A 20,832-nucleotide genomic window follows, 5' to 3' on the forward strand; every position below is an offset into this window, starting at 1 on the left:
TATTGAGATGAAGGAGTAGGAGGAGGGTTCTATAGTCTATTGAGATGAAGGAGGAGGAGGAGGAGGGTTCTATAGTCTATTGAGATGAAGAGGAGGAGGAGGGTTCTATAGTCTATTGAGATGAAGGAGTAGGAGGAGGGTTCTATAGTCTATTGAGATGAAGGAGGAGGAGGAGGAGGGTTCTATAGTCTATTGAGATGAAGAGGAGGAGGAGGGTTCTATAGTCTATTGAGATGAAGGAGGAGGAGGGGGGGTTCTATAGTCTATTGAGATGAAGAGGAGGAGGAGGATTCTATAGTCTATTGAGATGAAGAGGAGGAGGAGGGTTCTATAGTCTATTGAGATGAAGGAGGAGGAGGGTTCTATAGTCTATTGAGATGAAGGAGGAGGAGGAGGAGGAGGAGGGTTCTATAGTCTATTGAGATGAAGGAGGAGGAGGAGGAGGAGGAGGGTTCTATAGTCTATTGAGATGAAGAAGGAGGAGGAGGGTTCTATAGTCTATTGAGATGAAGAGGAGGAGGAAGGTTCTATAGTCTATTGAGATGGAGGAGGAGGAGGGTTCTATAGTCTATTGAGATGAAGGAGGAGGAGGAGGAGGATTCTATAGTCTATTGAGATGGAGGAGAGGAGGAGGAGGAGGAGGGTTCTATAGTCTATTGAGATGAAGGAGGAGGAGGGTTCTATAGTCTATTGAGATGAAGAGGAGGAGGAGGAGGAGGGGGGTTCTATAGTCTATTGCGATGAAGGAGAGGAGGAGGAGGAGGGTTCTATAGTCTATTGAGATGAGGAGGAGGGTTATATAGTCTATTGAGATGAAGGAGGAGGAGGAGGAGGGTTCTATATTCTATTGAGATGGAGGAGGAGGAGGAGGAGGGGGGTTCTATAGTCTATTGAGATGAAGAGGAGGAGGAGGGTTCTATAGTCTATTGAGATGAAGAGGAGGAGGGTTCTATAGTCTATTGAGATGAAGAGGAGGAGGAAGAGGAGGAGGAGGGTTCTATTGAGATGAAGGAGGAGGAGGAGGGTTCTAAAGTCTATTGAGATGAAGGAGGAGGAGGAGGAGGGTTCTATAGTCTATTGAGATGAAGGAGGAGGAGGAGGAGGAGGGTTCTATAGTCTATTGAGATGAAGGAGGAGGAGGAGGGTTCTATAGTCTATTGAGATGAAGGAGGAGGAGGAGGGTTCTATAGTCTATTGAGATGAAGGAGTAGGAGGAGGGTTCTATAGTCTATTGAGATGAAGGAGTAGGAGGAGGGTTCTATAGTCTATTGAGATGGAGGAGGGTTCTATAATCTATTGAGATGAAGGAGGAGGGTTCTATAATCTATTGAGATGAAGAGGAGGAGGAGGAGGGTTCTATAGTCTATTGAGAAGAAGGAGAGGAGGAGGAGGAGGAGGGTTCTATAGTCTATTGAGATGGAGGAGGAGGAGGAGGGTTCTATAGTCTATTGAGATGAATGAGAAGAGGAGGAGGGTTCTATAGTCTATTGAGATGAAGAGGAGGAGGAGGGGGAGGAGGAGGGGGAGGAGGAGGTGGAGGAGGAGGGTTCTATAGTCTATTGAGATGAAGGAGATGAGGGTTCTATAGTCTATTGAGATGAAGGAGAGGAGGAGGAGGAGGGTTCTATAGTCTATTGAGATGAAGGAGAGGAGGAGGAGGGTTCTATAGTCTATTGAGATGAAGGAGGAGGAGGAGGAGGGTTCTATAGTCTATTGAGATGAAGGAGGAGGAGGAGGAGGAGGGTTCTATAGTCTATTGAGATGAAGAGGAGGAGGAGGTGTGTTCTATAGTCTTTTGAGATGAAGGAGGAGGAGGAGGAGAAGGAGGGTTGTATAGTCTATTGATATGGAGGAGAGGAAAAGGAGGGTTCTATAGTCTATTGAGATGAAGGAGGAGGAGGAGGGTTCTATAGTCTATTGAGATGAAGGAGTAGGAGGAGGATTCTATAGTCTATTGAGATGAAGGAGTAGGAGGAGGGTTCTATAGTCTATTGAGATGAAGGAGTAGGAGGAGGGTTCTATAGTCTATTGAGATGGAGGAGGGTTCTATAATCTATTGAGATGAAGGAGGAGGGTTCTATAATCTATTGAGATGAAGAGGAGGAGGAGGAGGGTTCTATAGTCTATTGAGAAGAAGGAGAGGAAGAGGAGGAGGAGGGTTCTATAGTCTATTGAGATGGAGGAGGAGGAGGAGGAGGGTTCTATAGTCTATTGAGATGAATGAGAAGAGGAGGAGGGTTCTATAGTCTATTGAGATGAAGAGGAGGAGGAGGGGGAGGAGGAGGTGGAGGAGGAGGAGGGTTCTATAGTCTATTGAGATGAAGGAGATGAGGGTTCTATAGTCTATTGAGATGAAGGAGAGGAGGAGGAGGAGGGTTCTATAGTCTATTGAGATGAAGGAGAGGAGGAGGAGGGTTCTATAGTCTATTGAGATGAAGGAGGAGGAGGGTTCTATAGTCTATTGAGATGAAGGAGGAGGAGGAGGAGGAGGGTTCTATAGTCTATTGAGATGAAGAGGAGGAGGAGGTGTGTTCTATAGTCTTTTGAGATGAAGGAGAGGAGGAGGAGGGTTCTATAGTCTATTGAGATGAAGGAGAGGAGGAGGAGGGTTCTATAGTCTATTGAGATGAAGAGGAGGAGGAGGGTTGTGTAGTCTATTCAGATGAAGAGGAGGAGGAGGGTTGTGTAGTCTATTGAGATGAAGAGGCAGAGGAGGAGGAGGAGGGGGGTTCTATAGTCTATTGAGATGAATAGGAGGAGGAGGGTTCTATAGTCTATTGAGATGAAGGAGAGGAGGAGGAGGGTTCTATAGTCTATTGAGATGAAGAGGAGGAGGAGGAGGGTTCTATAGTCTATTGAGATGAAGAGGAGGAGGAGGAGGAGGAGGGGGGTTCTATAGTCTATTGAGATGAAGGAGAGGAGGAGGAGGAGGAGGGTTCTATAGTCTATTGAGATGAAGAGGAGGAGGAGGTGTGTTCTATAGTCTATTGAGATGAAGGAGAGGAGGAGGAGGGTTCTATAGTCTATTGAGATGAAGGAGAGGAGGAGGAGGGTTCTATAGTCTATTGAGATGAAGAGGAGGAGGAGGGTTGTGTAGTCTATTCAGATGAAGAGGAGGAGGAGGGTTGTGTAGTCTATTGAGATGAAGAGGAAGAGGAGGAGGAGGGTTCTATAGTCTATTGAGATGAAGGAGAGGAGGAGGAGGGTTCTATAGTCTATTGAGATGAAGGAGAGGAGGAGGAGGGTTCTATAGTATATTGAGATGAAGAGGAGGAGGAGGAGGGTTCTATAGTCTATTGAGATGAAGAGGAGGAGGAGGAGGAGGAGGGGGGTTCTATAGTCTATTGAGATGAAGGAGAGGAGGAGGAGGAGGAGGGTTCTATAGTCTATTGAGATGAAGAGGAGGAGGAGGTGTGTTCTATAGTCTATTGAGATGAAGGAGAGGAGGAGGAGGGTTCTATAGTCTATTGAGATGAAGGAGAGGAGGAGGAGGGTTCTATAGTCTATTGAGATGAAGAGGAGGAGGAGGGTTGTGTAGTCTATTCAGATGAAGAGGAGGAGGAGGGTTGTGTAGTCTATTGAGATGAAGAGGAAGAGGAGGAGGAGGGTTCTATAGTCTATTGAGATGAAGGAGAGGAGGAGGAGGGTTCTATAGTCTATTGAGGTGAAGGGGAAGAGGAGGAGGGTTCTATAGTCTATTGAGATGAAGGAGAGGAGGAGGAGGGTTCTATAGTCTATTGAGGTGAAGAGGAGGAGGAGGGTTATATAGTCTAGGCAGCCAGAGTGGCCTCAACACTGAGACACAGACAGGGCATGTCAGTCTATCTGACCTATACTGCCAGTCTCTCTCTAAACCCTGCCCACTCATTGACCCGATAACAGCAGCACTTACCGCTACTCTACATTCTGGCTGGCTCCAAAACGTTTACCGGCTAGAGCTACCGTTAATGGAACAACAGACTGTTTTTCCATTTCCAGGGAACTTTCCATGATTACACATGGTGGGTGGGTGTGTGAGTGTGTGTGTGTGTGAGAAGGTCAGGTCATTCAGGATCCAAGGCGAAATTCGATGTCTGTCCAGGTACCAAGGATGTCGGGAGATGACTTAAAAACCGTCCACTAGGAGTGAACGCTCTAACCATCAGGTAGGCTTGCGGTTAACCACGAGCTCCGACTCCGAGGGTTGTGTGTTCAATCCCAGTGCTCGCCACTAGCTTTTTTAACCCCTATCCCCAACCTTAACCATTCATAACCCTATCCCAGACCTTAACCCTTACCTTAACCATTCATAACCCTATCCCCAACCTTAACCATTCATAACCCTATCCCAAACCTTAACCCAGACCTTAACCATTCATAACCCTATCCCAAACCTTAACCATTCATAACCTTAACCATTCATAACCCTATCCCAGACCTTAATCATTCATAACCCTATCCCAAACCTTAATCATTCATAACCCAATCCCCAACCTTAACCATTCATAACCCTATCCCCAACCTTAACCATTCATAACCCTATCCCAGACCTTAACCATTCATAACCCTATCCCAAACCTTAACCATTCATAACCCTATCCCAGACCTAAACCATTCATAACCCTATCCCAGACCTTAATCATTCATAACCCAATCCCCAACCTTAACCATTCATAACCCTATCCCCAACCTTAACCATTCATAACCCTATCCCAAACCTTAACCCAGACCTTAACCATTCATAACCCTATCCCAAACCTTAACCATTCATAACCTTAACCATTCATAACCCTATCCCAGACCTTAACCATTCAGAATGAAATGTGATGTTTATGGACAAACGTGAGACTGTGAGAGCTTGTTGGTGTTCTTCCTCATGACCTAATCCAGGCTAGAGATTGGTTGATTGATCATTCGAATGACTGATTGATTAATATATTTGTCTCATTCTGTGGACATTAAATGATAAATGCGAATTCAGGTGAGGCTTTAAGATGTGATGGACGCAGACACACACGCACGCGCGCACACACACACACACGCACACACATGCACGCACGCACGCAGACACGCGCACACACACACACACACACTCTCTCTTACCCTCTGCCAGTTCATCCATAGAAGTGATCTTCTTGATCCCGTCCACCGTATAGATGGCGCGCACGCCCTGAGGCAGGTGCAGGTTGTCCGCCAGGGACCGGGTCAGCTCCATCAGCAGCGCATCATATGACCGGAACCTGTCGTTAGAGACCGCATACACGAGTCCCTTGAAATACCTGTCCCCATTCCGGTAGAACCTGACCTTCTTGGCACGTTTCTCTGAGGTGAGTGTCTGCAGCGTGCGCGTGCGGTAGTAGCTGCAGTTGGCGCTGTGCGCGGGGCTTGGCACCAGGCTGCTGCCTCTCGAACCGGATCCCCCGCCGGTAGAAGCACCAGTGGAGCGAGTGGATCGGCTACGACGAGCCTTGTCCCGTTCATCGAAATGTTCCAGCTCGATAGTCTTGTTGAGAGACATCGCGGTTACCGTTAACTATGGATTCACACAGATTCACAGTTCTTTTCTCCCGGTTACCGAATCTTTTATTCCATTGTCATCATCAGCATGTGGTAGAATGAAAAGGGATCCTGGTAGCAGCCTAACCGTCCATCTATTCACGATAATCACAACTCGTCAGTCAACATCCTCTTATAATAGGTTACACCGGGCATGGTCTGTAGCCTAGCGATTACCGGTTCCTTGATAACCCACTGGTGCTGCTCCTGCTGCTGCTGCTACGTGAGCATGTTCGGTTGGCGGTTTTACTGTAGCCAATAGCGGTCCAGCCCTCCTCCGAAGGTCTGTCTGTCCGTCTGTCTGTCTGCCGCTGGGCTGGGCTGGGCTGGGCGGTGATGATGAGGTGCGTATAGAGAGAGAAAAGAGATCCAGCAACGTCACACCAGCATCTTACTGTAGCATCATCATCATCATCATCTGTCCGGTCTATTGTAGCGTGATGCTGAAGAAACGGTGTAGGCTATTTTCTAACCTATCAATACACCACTCTAGAGTGCATCCCACGTCCACATGACAGGCAACTTCCTTGTAGACTAAATGGAGAAATTGTAGGTTCATTCTATAATCAAACGTTGTAGCCTAGGACATTGTTCTCCGTCAGAAAGTATATGTTGAACTAGAATAGATGAATACTAGGACATTGATTTGTCTTGGACTGTGGATTAACAGCGGATGTGTCTTCACGGTGGGAATCGGTTGCTATGGGCTCGCTCTGCCACGTCTGGTTCGATATTCCTGGGATTCGCGAGTGTTATAAAAAAAAAGAAGGAATCCAGGAATCCCGAATAATCCAAATTTAGGAAGCAGAAACGTCACCAACCAACCATCGATGTTTTAATTTCATTCCGGGCGTGCGACAATTTCTACGTTCTGCACACGCGCGATCGGTGCCCAACGAGACAGCGTAGCTGCGGAGAGAGCGAGACAGAGACAAAGAGCGTCCTGCGTGATTATCACAACCCAGTCCTATTCTCTCCCCGGTGCTGTGCTAGTTTGAGGGGATAGCGAGCTCCTCTAGCAGGTGAGCAGAGGACCCAAACGTCTAGCGCGTGCTCCCGGGGAGAAGGAGGAGAGGAGGAGCCAGGTTATTTCCGGGTCCTAGCGCCGTTAGTTTAATCATTAACCGGTCAACTACCTCATCTGAAGCATAATTATAACAGACTTCACATAGTTTTTCTTCCATTGAATGTTTGACAACGTTAGGCTAATAGTAACCGTTCTAAAAACGGGTAGGAAATTACTTCTGATTGGATTCTTCTCCTCATGTTCAAACCAGACCTATAACAATAGCCTCCTGCAATCACTTAAGGTAATGAATTATTAACACCTGTATGTGATGACTGGACTGTTGTATTCTGACTTACTGGGTGTGGCACAGCAGACAGAGAGTACATTTATTAGGAGAAGGCCCTGGTCCCACCCACGCTCAAAGACCCCAGCTGTCCGCCAGGCACCGAGGGTTCAGCACCACGGGCCGTGCACGGCTCTACAACCTTAACCTATAAGGTTCCAGAACCACAGGCCGTGCACGGCTCTACAACCTTAACCTATAAGGGTCCAGAACCACAGGCCGTGCACGGCTCTACAACCTTAACCTATAAGGGTTCAGAACCACAGGCCGTGCACGGCTCTACAACCTTAACCTATAAGGGTTCAGAACCACAGGCCGTGCACGGCTCTACAACCTTAACCTATAAGGGTTCAGAACCACAGGCCGTGCACGGCTCTACAACCTTAACCTATAAGGGTTCAGAACCACAGGCCGTGCACGGCTCTACAACCTTAACCTATAAGGGTCCAGAACCACAGGCCGTGCACGGCTCTACAACCTTAACCTATAAGGGTCCAGAACCACAGGCCGTGCACGGCTCTACAACCTTAAACTATAAGGGTCCAGAACCACAGGCCGTGCAGGGCTCTACAACCTTAACCTATAAGGGTCCAGAACCACAGGCCGTGCACGGTTCTACAACCTTAACCTATAAGGGTCCAGAACCACAGGCCGTGCACGGCTCTACAACCTTAACCTATAAGGGTCCAGAACCACAGGCCGTGCACGGCTCTACAACCTTAACCTATAAGGGTCCAGAACCACAGGCCGTGCACGGTTCTACAACCTTAACCTATAAGGGTCCAGAACCACAGGCCGTGCACGGCTCTACAACCTTAACCTATAAGGGTCCAGAACCACAGGCCGTGCACGGTTCTACAACCTTAACCTATAAGGGTCCAGAACCACAGGCCGTGCACGGCTCTACAACCTTAACCTATAAGGGTCCAGAACCACAGGCCGTGCAGGGCTCTACAACCTTAACCTATAAGGGCCCAGAACCACAGGCCGTGCACGGCTCTACAACCTTAACCTATAAGGGTCCAGAACCACAGGCCGTGCACGGCTCTACAACCTTAACCTATAAGGGTCCAGAACCACAGGCCGTGCACGGCTCTACAACCTTAACCTATAAGGGTCCAGAACCACAGGCCGTGCAGGGCTCTACAACCTTAACCTATAAGGGTTCAGAACCACAGGCCGTGCAGGGCTCTACAACCTTAACCTATAAGGGCCCAGAACCACAGGCCGTGCACGGCTCTACAACCTTAACCTATAAGGGTCCAGAACCACAGGCCGTGCACGGCTCTACAACCTTAACCTATAAGGGTTCAGAACCATGGAGAACACTGGATTTAGGATACATCGCAACAATCTCTCCTTCCTCCTGAAGTGTCCACTCGTTGTGTCCACTCGTTCACTACTTAGTCCCCTTTTAATTATATATTGAAAGGGTTTTTTTATTTTTTATTGTTGCTTCAATAGAGTGATCAGGGATGTGCAACTATAATTATCCTTCACAGAAAATACATTAGGGCATCACATTAGACGTACAAATGGCTTCTTTTTCCATCCGATGATAAACGCTGTTTGGCTGGCAGCCACACAAGTAAATCAAGGCAAAACGATGCATGGCCGTCATATTTCAAGTGTGTTCGGCCTGTCATAGAAATAATGTAGCCAGCTATATTCTATCTAATGTTTTGCTTAAAGTTAATCTGGCATTTTACGGGAAAAAAAAATAGTAGCTTGGCTACAATGAGAAAAGTACCGGACAACAGTAGCTCAGCGTCAGCCAGAGTGCTGTCTGCTGATAGAATGATGGAGAACAGTAGCTCAGCGTCAGCCAGAGTGCTGTCTGCTGATAGAATGATGGAGAACAGTAGCTCAGCGTCAGCCAGAGTGCTGTCTGCTGATAGAATGATGGAGAACAGTAGCTCCACATCAGTCTGTCTGCTGATAGAATGATGGAGAACAGTAGCTCCACATCAGTCTGTCTGCTGATAGAATGATGGAGAACAGTAGCTCCACATCAGTCAGAGTGCTGTCTGCTGATAGAATGATGGAGAACAGTAGCTCAGCGTCAGCCAGAGTGCTGTCTGCTGATAGAATGATGGAGAACAGTAGCTACACATCAGTCTGTCTGCTGATAGAATGATGGAGAACAGTAGCTCAGCGTCAGCCAGAGTGCTGTCTGCTGATAGAATGATGGAGAACAGTAGCTCCACATCAGTCTGTCTGCTGATAGAATGATGGAGAACAGTAGCTCCACATCAGTCAGAGTGCTGTCTGCTGATAGGATGATGGAGAACAGTAGCTCAGCGTCAGCCAGAGTGCTGTCTGCTGATAGAATGATGGAGAACAGTAGCTACACATCAGTCAGAGTGCTGTCTGCTGATAGGATGATGGAGAACAGTAGCTCCACATCAGTCTGTCTGCTGATAGAATGATGGAGAACAGTAGCTCAGCGTCAGCCAGAGTGCTGTCTGCTGATAGAATGATGGAGAACAGTAGCTCCACATCAGTCAGAGTGCTGTCTGCTGATAGGATGATGGAGAACAGTAGCTCAGCGTCAGCCAGAGTGCTGTCTGCTGATAGAATGATGGAGAACAGTAGCTACACATCAGTCAGAGTGCTGTCTGCTGATAGGATGATGGAGAACAGTAGCTCCACATCAGTCTGTCTGCTGATAGAATGATGGAGAACAGTAGCTCAGCGTCAGCCAGAGTGCTGTCTGCTGATAGAATGATGGAGAACAGTAGCTCAGCGTCAGCCAGAGTGCTGTCTGCTGATAGAATGATGGAGAACAGTAGCTCCACATCAGTCTGTCTGCTGATAGAATGATGGAGAACAGTAGCTCCACATCAGTCTGTCTGCTGATAGAATGATGGAGAACAGCAGCTCCACATCAGCCAGAGTGCTGTCTGCTGATAGAATGATGGAGAACAGTAGCTACACATCAGTCTGTCTGCTGATAGAATGATGGAGAACAGTAGCTCCACATCAGTCTGTCTGCTGATAGAATGATGGAGAACAGTAGCTCCACATCAGTCAGAGTGCTGTCTGCTGATAGAATGATGGAGAACAGTAGCTCCACATCAGTCTGTCTGCTGATAGAATGATGGAGAACAGTAGCTCCACATCAGTGCTGTCTGCTGATAGAATGATGGAGAACAGTAGCTCCACATCAGTCAGTCTGCTGATAGAATGATGGAGAACAGTAGCTCCACATCAGTCTGTCTGCTGATAGAATGATGGAGAACAGCAGCTCCACATCAGTCTGTCTGCTGATAGAATGATGGAGAACAGTAGCTCCACATCAGTCTGTCTGCTGATAGAATGATGGAGAACAGTAGCTCCACATCAGTCTGTCTGCTGATAGAATGATGGAGAACAGTAGCTCCACATCAGTCTGTCTGCTGATAGAATGATGGAGAACAGTAGCTCCACATCAGTCTGTCTGCTGATAGAATGATGGAGAACAGTAGCTCCACATCAGAGTGCTGTGAGTTTTTTTATTCTAATTTCTCGGCCAGTCTGCTCCTCCCCCCCTCTTCTCTTCTCAGAGCAGGCAGGCCCGTTGCCCTAGTGACTCCAGGGCAGGCAGGCCCGTTGCCCTAGCAACTCCAGGGCAGGCCCGTTTCCTTAGCAACTCCAGGGCAGTTAGTCCCGTTGCCCTAGCGACTCCATACAGATACAGCTGTAGACATCTAGAGCCAGGTCTGCATGTGTCAAAACTTTGTTCCTTTGCACAATGTCTCTGATTAACGTGCACAATGTCTCTGATTAACGTGCACAATGTCTCTGGTTCACGTGCACAATGTCTCTGGTTCACGTGCACAATGTCTCTGGTTCACGTGCACAATGTCTCTGGTTCACGTGCACAATGTCTCTGGTTCACGTGCACAATGTCTCTGGTTCACGTGCACAATGTCTCTGGTTCACGTGCACAATGTCTCTGGTTCACGTTCTCTTGTAAATGTCCAAAACTCACCAAAAATGACCTACCTATATATATGTGTATAACTTTATGAGCTGGATTTGCCTGTCTTTGCAATGCATTTACACACACATACACACACACACACACACACACACACACACACACACCAGTGGCAGTCGGTGCCGTTTAAGATTAGGGAGGACATTTATTTTTATTTTTAAATTAGCATTTCTATTACAGGATGTTGAATGACTGTCATTCAAATTCCATTCACCCAGTTCAATGTAACATCGATAGGTTTAAATCAAATTGTATTTGTCACATGCGCCGGTGTAGATCTTACAGTGAGATTCTTACTTACCAGCCCTTAACCAACCCATAACCAGCCTTACCAGCCCTTAACCAACCCATAACCAGCCTTACCAGCCCTTAACCAACCCATAACCCGCCTTACCAGCCATTAACCAACCCATAACCAGCCTTACCAGCCCTTAACCAACCCATAACCTGCCTTACCAGCCCTTAACCAACCCATAACCAGCCTTACCAGCCCTTAACCAACCCCTTACCAGCCTTACCAACCCTTAACCAACCCAGAACTAGCCTTACCAGCCCTTAACCAACCCATAACCAGCCTTAACAGCCCTTAACCAACCCATAACCAGCCTTTCCAGCCCTTAACCAACCCATAACCAGCCTTTCCAGCCCTTAACCAACCCCTTACCAGCCTTTAACCAACCCATAACCAGCCTTACCAACCCTTAACCAACCCAGAACCAGCCTTACCAGCCCTTAACCAACCCATAACCAGCCTTACAAGCCCTTAACCAACCCATAACCCGCCTTACCAGCCCTTAACCAACCCCTTACCAGCCCTTAACCAACCCTTAACCAACCCATAACCAGCCTTACCAGCCCTTAACCAACCCATAACCAGCCTTACCAGCCCTTAACCAACCCATAACCAGCCTTACCAGCCCTTAACCAACCCATAACCCGCCTTACCAGCCATTAACCAACCCATAACCAGCCTTACCAGACCTTAACCAACCCATTACCAGCCTTACCAGCCCTTAACCAACCCATAACCAGCCTTACCAGCCTTTAACCAACCCATAACCAGCCTTACCAGCCCTTAACCAACCCATAACCTGCCTTACCAGCCCTTAACCAACCCTTAACCAGCCTTACCAGCCCTTAACCAACCCCTTACCAGCCTTACCAACCCATAACTAGCCTTACCAGCCCTTAACCAACCCATAACCAGCCTTTCCAGCCCTTAACCAACCCATAACCAGCCTTTCCAGCCCTTAACCAACCCCTTACCAGGCTTTAACCAACCCATAACCACCCTTACCAACCCTTAACCAACCCAGAACCAGCCTTACCAGCCCTTAACCAACCCATAACCAGCCTTACCAGCCCTAACCAACCCATAACCCACCTTACCAGCCCTTAACCAACCCCTTACCAGCCCTTAACCAACCCTTAACCAACCCATAACCAGCCTTACCAGCCCTTAACCAACCCATAACCAGCCTTACCAGCCCTTAACCAACCCATAACCCGCCTTACCAGCCATTAACCAACCCATAACCAGCCTTACCAGACCTTAACCAACCCATTACCAGCCTTACCAGCCCTTGACCAACCCATAACCAGCCTTACCAGCCTTTAACCAACCCATAACCAGCCTTACCAGCCCTTAACCAACCCATAACCTGCCTTACCAGCCCTTAACCAACCCTTAACCAGCCTTACCAGCCCTTAACCAACCCCTTACCAGCCTTACCAACCCATAACTAGCCTTACCAGCCCTTAACCAACCCATAACCAGCCTTACCAGCCCTTAACCAACCCATAACCAGCCTTTCCAGCCCTTAACCAACCCATAACCAGCCTTTCCAGCCCTTAACCAACCCCTTACCAGCCTTTAACCAACCCATAACCACCCTTACCAACCCTTAACCAACCCAGAACCAGCCTTACCAGCCCTTAACCAACCCATAACCAGCCTTACCAGCCCTAACCAACCCATAACCCTCCTTACCAGCCCTTAACCAACCCCTTACCAGCCCTTAACCAACCCTTAACCAACCCATAACCAGCCTTACCAGCCCTTAACCAACCCATAACCAGCCTTACCAGCCCTTAACCAACCCATAACCCGCCTTACCAGCCCTTAACCAACCCCTTACCAGCCCTTAACCAACCCTTAACCAACCCATAACCAGCCTTACCAGCCCTTAACCAACCCATAACCAGCCTTTCCAGCCCTTAACCAACCCATAACCAGCCTTACCAGCCCTTAACCAACCCATAACCCGCCTTACCAGCCCTTAACCAACCCCTTACCAGCCCTTAACCAACCCTTAACCAACCCATAACCAGCCTTACCAGCCCTTAACCAACCCATAACCCGCCTTACCAGCCCTTAACCAACCCTTAACCAGCCTTACCAGCCCTTAACAAACCCATAACCAGCCTTACCAGCTCTTAACCAACCCAAAACCCGCCTTACCAGCCCTAAACCAACCCCTTACCAGCCTTTAACCAGCCCCTAACCAACCCCTTACCAACCCTTAACCAACCCATAACCAGCCTTACCAACCCTTAACCAACCCAGAACCAGCCTTACTAGCCCTTAACCAACCCATAACCCGCCTTACCAGCCCTTAACCAACCCATAACCCGCCTTACCAGCCCTTAACCAACCCATAACTAGCCTTAAGAGCAGCAGTAAAATAACAATAGTGAGGCTATATACAGGGTTTTACGGTACAGAGTCAATGTGGAGGCTATATACAGGGTATTACGGTACAGAGTCAATGTGGAGGCTATATACAGGGTATTACGGTACAGAGTCAATGTGGAGGCTATATACAGGGTATTACGGTACAGAGTCAATGTGGAGACTATATACAGGGTATTACGGTACAGAGTCATTGTGGAGGCTATATACAGGGGGTACCGGTACAGTGTCAATGTGGAGGCTATATACAGGGTATTACGGTACAGAGTCAATGTGGAGGCTATATACAGGGTATTACGGTACAGAGTCAATGTGGAGGCTATATACAGGGTTTTACGGTACAGAGTCAATGTGGAGACTATATACAGGGTTTTACGGTACAGAGTCAATGTGGAGGCTATATACAGGCTATTACGGTACAGAGTCAATGTGGAGGCTATATACAGGGTAGTACGGTACAGAGTCAATGTGGAGGCTATATACAGGGTATTACGGTACAGAGTCAATGTGGAGACTATATACACGGTATTACGGTACAGAGTCAATGTGGAGGCTATATACAGGGGGTACAAAACCTTGTCCTATCCTTTCAATCTGGAGTAAACCTTGTCCTATCCTTTCAATCTGGAGTAAACCTTGTCCTATCCTTTCAATCTGGAGTAAACCTTGTCCTACCCTTCACTCTGGAGTAAACCTTGTCCTATCCTTTCAATCTGGAGTAAACCTTGTCCTATCCCTTCACTCTGGAGTAAACCTTGTCCTACCCTTCACTCTGGAGTAAACCTTGTCCTACCCTTCACACTGGAGTAAACCTTGTCCTACCCTTCACTCTGGAGTAAACCTTGTCCTACCCTTCACTCTGGAGTAAACCTTGTTCTACCCTTCACTCTGGAGTAACCTTGTCCTACCCTTCACTCTGGAGTAAACCTTGTCCTACCCTTCACTCTGGAGTAAACCTTGTCCTACCCTTCACTCTGGAGTAAACCTTGTCCTACCCTTCAATCTGGAGTAAACCTTGTCCTATCCCTTCACTCTGGAGTAAACCTTGTCCTATCCCTTCACTCTGGAGTAAACCTTGTCCTACCCTTCACTCTGGAGTAAACCTTGTCCTACCCTTCACTCTGGAGTAAACCTTGTCCTACCCTTCACTCTGGAGTAAACCTTGTCCTATCCCTTCACTCTGGAGTAAACCTTGTCCTATCCCTTCACTCTGGAGTAAACCTTGTCCTACCCTTCACTCTGGAGTAAACCTTGTCCTACCCTTCACTCTGGAGATAACCCTGTCCTACCCTTCACACTGGAGTAAACCTTGTCCTACCCTTCACTCTGGAGTAAACCTTGTTCTACCCTTCACTCTGGAGTAACCTTGTCCTACCCTTCACTCTGGAGATAACCCTGTCCTACCCTTCACACTGGAGTAAACCTTGTCCTACCCTTCACTCTGGAGTAAACCTTGTTCTACCCTTCACTCTGGAGAAAACCCTGTCCTACCCTTCACTCTGGAGAAAACCCTGTCCTACCCTTCACACTGGAGTAAACCTTGTCCTACCCTTCACTCTGGAGTAAACCTTGTTCTACCCTTCACTCTGGAGAAAACCCTGTCCTACCCTTCACTCTGGAGAAAACCCTGTCCTACCCTTCACTCTGGAGATAACCCTGTCCTACCCTTCACACTGGAGATAACCCTGCCCTACCCTTCACACTGGAGATAACCCTGGCTTACCCTTCACACTGGATGAAACCCTGGCTTACCCTTCACACTGGAGATAACCCTGTCCCACCCTTCACACTGGAGATAACACTGTCCCACCCTTCACACTGGAGAAAACCCTGTCCTACCCTTCACTCTGGAGAAAACCCTGTCCTGCCCTTCACTCTGGAGAAAACCCTGTCCTACCCTTCACTCTGGAGAAAACCCTGGCCTACCCTTCCCTCTGGAGTAAACCCTGCCCTAGCCTTCACACTGGAAGAAGCCCTGTCCTACCCTTCACGCTGGAGAAAACCCTGTCCTACCCTTCATGCTGGAGAAAACCCTGTCCTACCCTTCACACTGGAAGAAGCCCTGTCCTACCCTTCACGCTGGAGAAAACCCTGTCCTGCCCTTCACTCTGGAGAAAACCCTGGCCTACCCTTCACTCTGGAGTAAACCCTATCCTACCCTTCACTCTGGAGATAACCCTGTCCTGCCCTTCACTCTGGAGAAAACCCTGTCCTACCCTTCACTCTGGAGAAAACCCTGGCCTACCCTTCCCTCTGGAGTAAACCCTGCCCTAGCCTTCACACTGGAAGAAGCCCTGTCCTACCCTTCACGCTGGAGAAAACCCTGTCCTACCCTTCATGCTGGAGAAAACCCTGTCCTACCCTTCACGCTGGAGAAAACCTTGTCCTACCCTTCACTCTGGAGATAACCCTGTCCTACCCTTCACACTGGAGATAACCCTGTCCCACCCTTCACACTGGAGATAACCCTGTCCCACCCTTCACACTGGAGATAACCCTGGACCACCCTTCACACTGGAGAAAACCCTGTCCTGCCCTTCACTCTCGAGAAAACCCTGTCCTACTCTTCACTCTGGAGAAAACCCTGGGCTACTCTTCACTCTGGAGTAAACCCTGTCCTACCCTTCACACTGGAAGAAGCCCTGTCCTACCCTTCACGCTGGAGAAAACCCTGTCCTACCCTTCATGCTGGAGAAAACCCTGTCCTACCCTTCACACTGGAAGAAGCCTTGTCCTACCCTTCACGCTGGAGAAAACCCTGTCCTGCCCTTCACTCTGGAGAAAACCCTGGCCTACCCTTCACTCTGGAGTAAACCCTGTCCTACCCTTCACTCTGGAGATAACCCTGTCCTACCCTTCACTCTGGAGAAAACCCTGTCCTACCCTTCACTCTGGAGAAAACCCTGGCCTACCCTTCACTCTGGAGTAAACCCTGTCCTAGCCTTCACACTGGAAGAAGCCCTGTCCTACCCTTCACGCTGGAGAAAACCCTGTCCTACCCTTCATGCTGGAGAAAACCCTGTCCTACCCTTCACGCTGGATGAAACCCTGTCCTACCCTTCACACTGGAGAAAACCCTGTCCTACCCTTCACACTGGAGATAACCCTGGCCTACCCTTCACACTGGATGAAACCCTGTCTTACCCTTCACACTGGATGAAACCCTGTCTTACCCTTCACACTGGAGATAACCCTGTCCTACCCTTCACACTGGAGAAAACCCTGTTCTGCCCTTCACTCTGGAGAAAACCCTGTCCTACCCTTCACTCTGGAGAAAACCCTGGCCTACCCTTCACTCTGGAGTAAACCCTGTCCTACCCTTCACACTGGAAGAAGCCCTGTCCTACCCTTCACGCTGGAGAAAACCCTGTCCTACCCTTCATGCTGGAGAAAACCCTGTCCTACCCTTCACACTGGAAGAAGCCCTGTCCTACCCTTCACGCTGGAGAAAACCCTGTCCTGCCCTTCACTCTGGAGAAAACCCTGGCCTACCCTTCACTCTGGAGTAAACCCTGGCCTACCCTTCACTCTGGAGATAACCCTGGCCTACCCTTCCCTCTGGAGATAACCCTGGCCTACCCTTCACTCTGGAGATAACCCTGGCCTACCCTTCACTCTGGAGATAACCCTGGCCTACCTTTCACTCTGGAGAAAACCCTGTCCTACCCTTCACCCTGGAGATAACTCTGGCCTACCCTTCACTCTGGAGATAACCCTGGCCTACCCTTCACTCTGGAGATAACCCTGGCCTACCCTTCACTCTGGAGATAACCCTGTCCTAGCCTTCACACTGAAGAAAACCCTGTCCTACCCTTCACACTGGAGAAAACCCAGTCCTACCCTTCACTCAGGAGATAACCCTGTCCTACCCTTCACACTGGAGATAACCCTGGCCTACCCTTCACACTGGATGAAACCCTGTCTTACCCTTCACACTGGAGATAACCCTGTCCCACCCTTCACACTGGAGATAACCCTGGACCACCCTTCACACTGGAGAAAACCCTGTCCTGCCCTTCACTCTGGAGAAACCCCTGTCCTACCCTTCACTCTGGAGAAAACCCTGGCCTACTCTTCAATCTGGAGTAAACCCTGTCCTACCCTTCACACTGGAAGAAGCCCTGTCCTACCCTTCACGCTGGAGAAAACCCTGTCCTTCCCTTCATGCTGGAGAAAACCCTGTCCTACCCTTCACACTGGAAGAAGCCCTGTCCTACCCTTCACTCTGGAGATAACCCTGTCTTACCCTTCACGCTGGATGAAACCCTGTCCTACCCTTCACGCTGGAGAAAACCCTGTCCTACCCTTCACACTGGAGATAACCCTGGCCTACCCTTCACACTGGATGAAACCCTGTCTTACCCTTCACACTGGATGAAACCCTGTCTTACCCTTCACACTGGAGATAACCCTGTCCTACCCTTCACACTGGAGAAAACCCTGTCCTGCCCTTCACTCTGGAGAAAACCCTGGCCTACCCTTCACGCTGGAGAAAACCCTGTCCTACCCTTCACACTGGAGATAACCCTGTCCCACCCTTCACACTGGAGAAAACCTTGTCCTGCCCTTCACTCTGGAGAAAACCCTGGCCTACCCTTCACTCTGGAGTAAACCCTGTTCTACCCTTCACTCTGGAGATAACCCTGGCCTACCCTTCACTCTGGAGATAGCCCTGGTCCTACCCTTCACTCTGGAGATAACCCTGGCCTACCCTTCACTCTGGAGATAACCCTGGCCTACCTTTCACTCTGGAGAAAACCCTGTCCTACCCTTCACCCTGGAGATAACCCTGGCCTACCCTTCACTCTGGAGATAACCCTGGCCTACCCTTCACTCTGGAGATAACCCTGTCCTACTCTTCACTCTGGAGAAAACCCTGTCCTACCCTTCACTCTGGAGAAAACCCTGTCCTACCCTTCACTCTGGAGAAAACCCTGTCCTACCCTTCACTCTGGAGATAACCCTGGCCTACCCTTCACTCTGGAGATAACCCTGGCCTACCCTTCACTCTGGAGATAACCCTGGCCTACCTTTCACTCTGGAGATAACCCTGGCCTACCCTTCACGCTGGAGAAAACCCTGTCCTACCCTTCACTCTGGAGATAACCCTGTCTTACCCTTCACTCTGGAGAAAACCCTGTCCTACCCAAATAACTGCCAAACACCTCATATCTATTTTTATACACATTAATATTTTATCAGTGGAACTAGAAGGATTCCTAGGTAACATTTTGCTGATTGGCAATTATGTATTTTGGATTCTGAAGGGCATATTATATACAATTATATACAAATATAGTCTAGTTACTGTTTTTTTTATTTTTTTACCTTAAACATTTCAATCCCTTCTATTGCCACTATTAATTTCCCTCCACAAGGGGGCGTACATGTACCATATCGTTTTTATTTAGGCAAGTCAGTTCAGAACAAATTATTATTTTCAATGACGGCCTGGCAAAAGGCCTCCTGCGGGGGACAGTGGCTGGGATTAATAAATCAATAAAATATAAATCTAGGACAAAACACACATCAGGACAAGGAGAGACAACACAACACTACATAAAGAGATACCTAAAGACGACAACATAGCAAGGCAGCAACACATGACAACACAGCATGGTAGCAGCACAAAACATGGTACAAAGATTACTGGGCACAGACAAAAGCGCAAAGGTTAAGAAGATAAAGATGGAATGGTACATGTATGCCCCCTTGTGAGTTCATGGTGGTATTGCATGCTGTATCAGGCTACAAACATGGAGTCCTCCGTTATCAGATTCAGTTCGTCACGACATCTCGTCAGCAACGGGCACTTTTCAGCTGGAGCTTCCCGATTGGGAAGCTCAGAGCCCTCGATGAACCAACGTTTTGGATGCAATCATCAGAGAAACGAACTGTAGGATAACATTTCCATACACCACTGCACAACAGGTTCAAGTCAAAAGTGGTTGCTTTTCCATGAATGGGGTTTACACGTACAGGGTAGCCTAGTTTGTTTACGAAATAACAAATTATCACATCAATATCCTAAACTCCAGTGAGTACAAGCCAAAGGCTAGAGAATTGCCTAGTCTTTGCCTAGTCATACATAGCCTAACCTTTTCTAAATAGGCATTTTCTATTTATTCCTGCATTGTAGCCAAGTAATGTTGCGTTAATGCGGTTCATCCAATCCGATCTGGAGAGATTTATATTCCAAAATCGCCACGAACTGATTTAAGAAAATCCTGAACAAGTACCGGGTGCGAGGTGGCTGCGACATTGATATAAAATAATCGCGCGTACGGTTCCATGTTGACGCTCACGTAACACAACAAACCGTTTTACACCCGTTTAGCTCTGGTCCAGGGTGTTACGTCTGTTCCTCTGCTTAGTTAGTGGAGGAACGTGAAGTAAGCGCCCTGGACCAGAGCTAGCATCCTTCCAGCGTCGTTCGGTCAGTTGGTCTCATAGTCAGTCATTCGTGAGCAGGAAAAACAAAACAACACTTAGAGGATCCTTTTCATAATCAATAATAACAAATTAAAAAATCACCACAATGTTAGTTATTTGAAGCATATTGGATCGATCAGTAGTCTACTAGTGACTTGATATGCCAGCCGAGGTAGACATTGACATCGTTTATTATGGGTAGGAGAAATACAAGGCTGTAGTGTTCCCCCTTGGCCACTAGATGTCGCTACGAAACTATCAGACATTCCAATGTGGGACCACAGAGAATCATAATCAATTACGTTTGAGTCATTTAGCAGACGCTCTTACCCAGTGCCACTAGGGTTTAAGTGCCTTGCTCAAAGGCACATCGACAGATTTTTTTTTTCTCACCTAGTCGGCTCGGGGATTTGAACCAGTAACTTTTCGGGTTACTGGCACCAACGCTCTTAACTGCTAGGCTAGCTGCCGCCCAATTGGTATTCCAATTCTTAATTCTATGAGCCAGACAGACAAGTTTCCCCAGCTCTCGGGTGTGAGTTGACTTCTGTTCAAGGTTTTTATCATGTGAAACGTGACAGTGTAGTTTTTTAGCAATTTCGATACAAGTAAGCAGTTGACATAATATGGATATTTAACGTGTAAAGTTTAACAGTGAAATAAATGTGTGAATGTCTCGGATGGAGAGAGAGAGAGAGAGAGAGAGACAGAGAGAGAGAGAGAGAGACACAGACAGAGAGACAGAGAGAGAGAGAGAGAGAGAGACAGAGAGAGAGAGAGAGACAGAGATAGAGACAGAGAGAGAGAGAGAGACAGAGAGACAGAGAGACAGAGACACA

General features: G+C 48.2%; 1 protein-coding gene across 1 annotated transcript in view; it reads right to left on the reverse strand.

Annotated features, from left to right (window-relative positions):
- Positions 1-6,580, reverse strand: part of LOC110518252 (serine/threonine-protein kinase DCLK2) — a 61,046-nt gene extending 54,466 nt beyond the window's left edge. Inside the window, exon 1 of the mRNA XM_036987093.2 lies at positions 5,083-6,580. Coding sequence (XP_036842988.2) covers positions 5,083-5,497 — 415 coding nt within the window. The 5' untranslated portion in view covers positions 5,498-6,580. The remainder of the gene's footprint in view (positions 1-5,082) is intronic.
- Between the last annotated feature and the right edge of the window lie 14,252 nt (positions 6,581-20,832).

This window comes from Oncorhynchus mykiss, chromosome 9 (genome assembly GCF_057628025.1).
Source record: "Oncorhynchus mykiss isolate SJ-2025 chromosome 9, ASM5762802v1, whole genome shotgun sequence".
Lineage (NCBI taxonomy): Eukaryota > Metazoa > Chordata > Actinopteri > Salmoniformes > Salmonidae > Oncorhynchus > Oncorhynchus mykiss.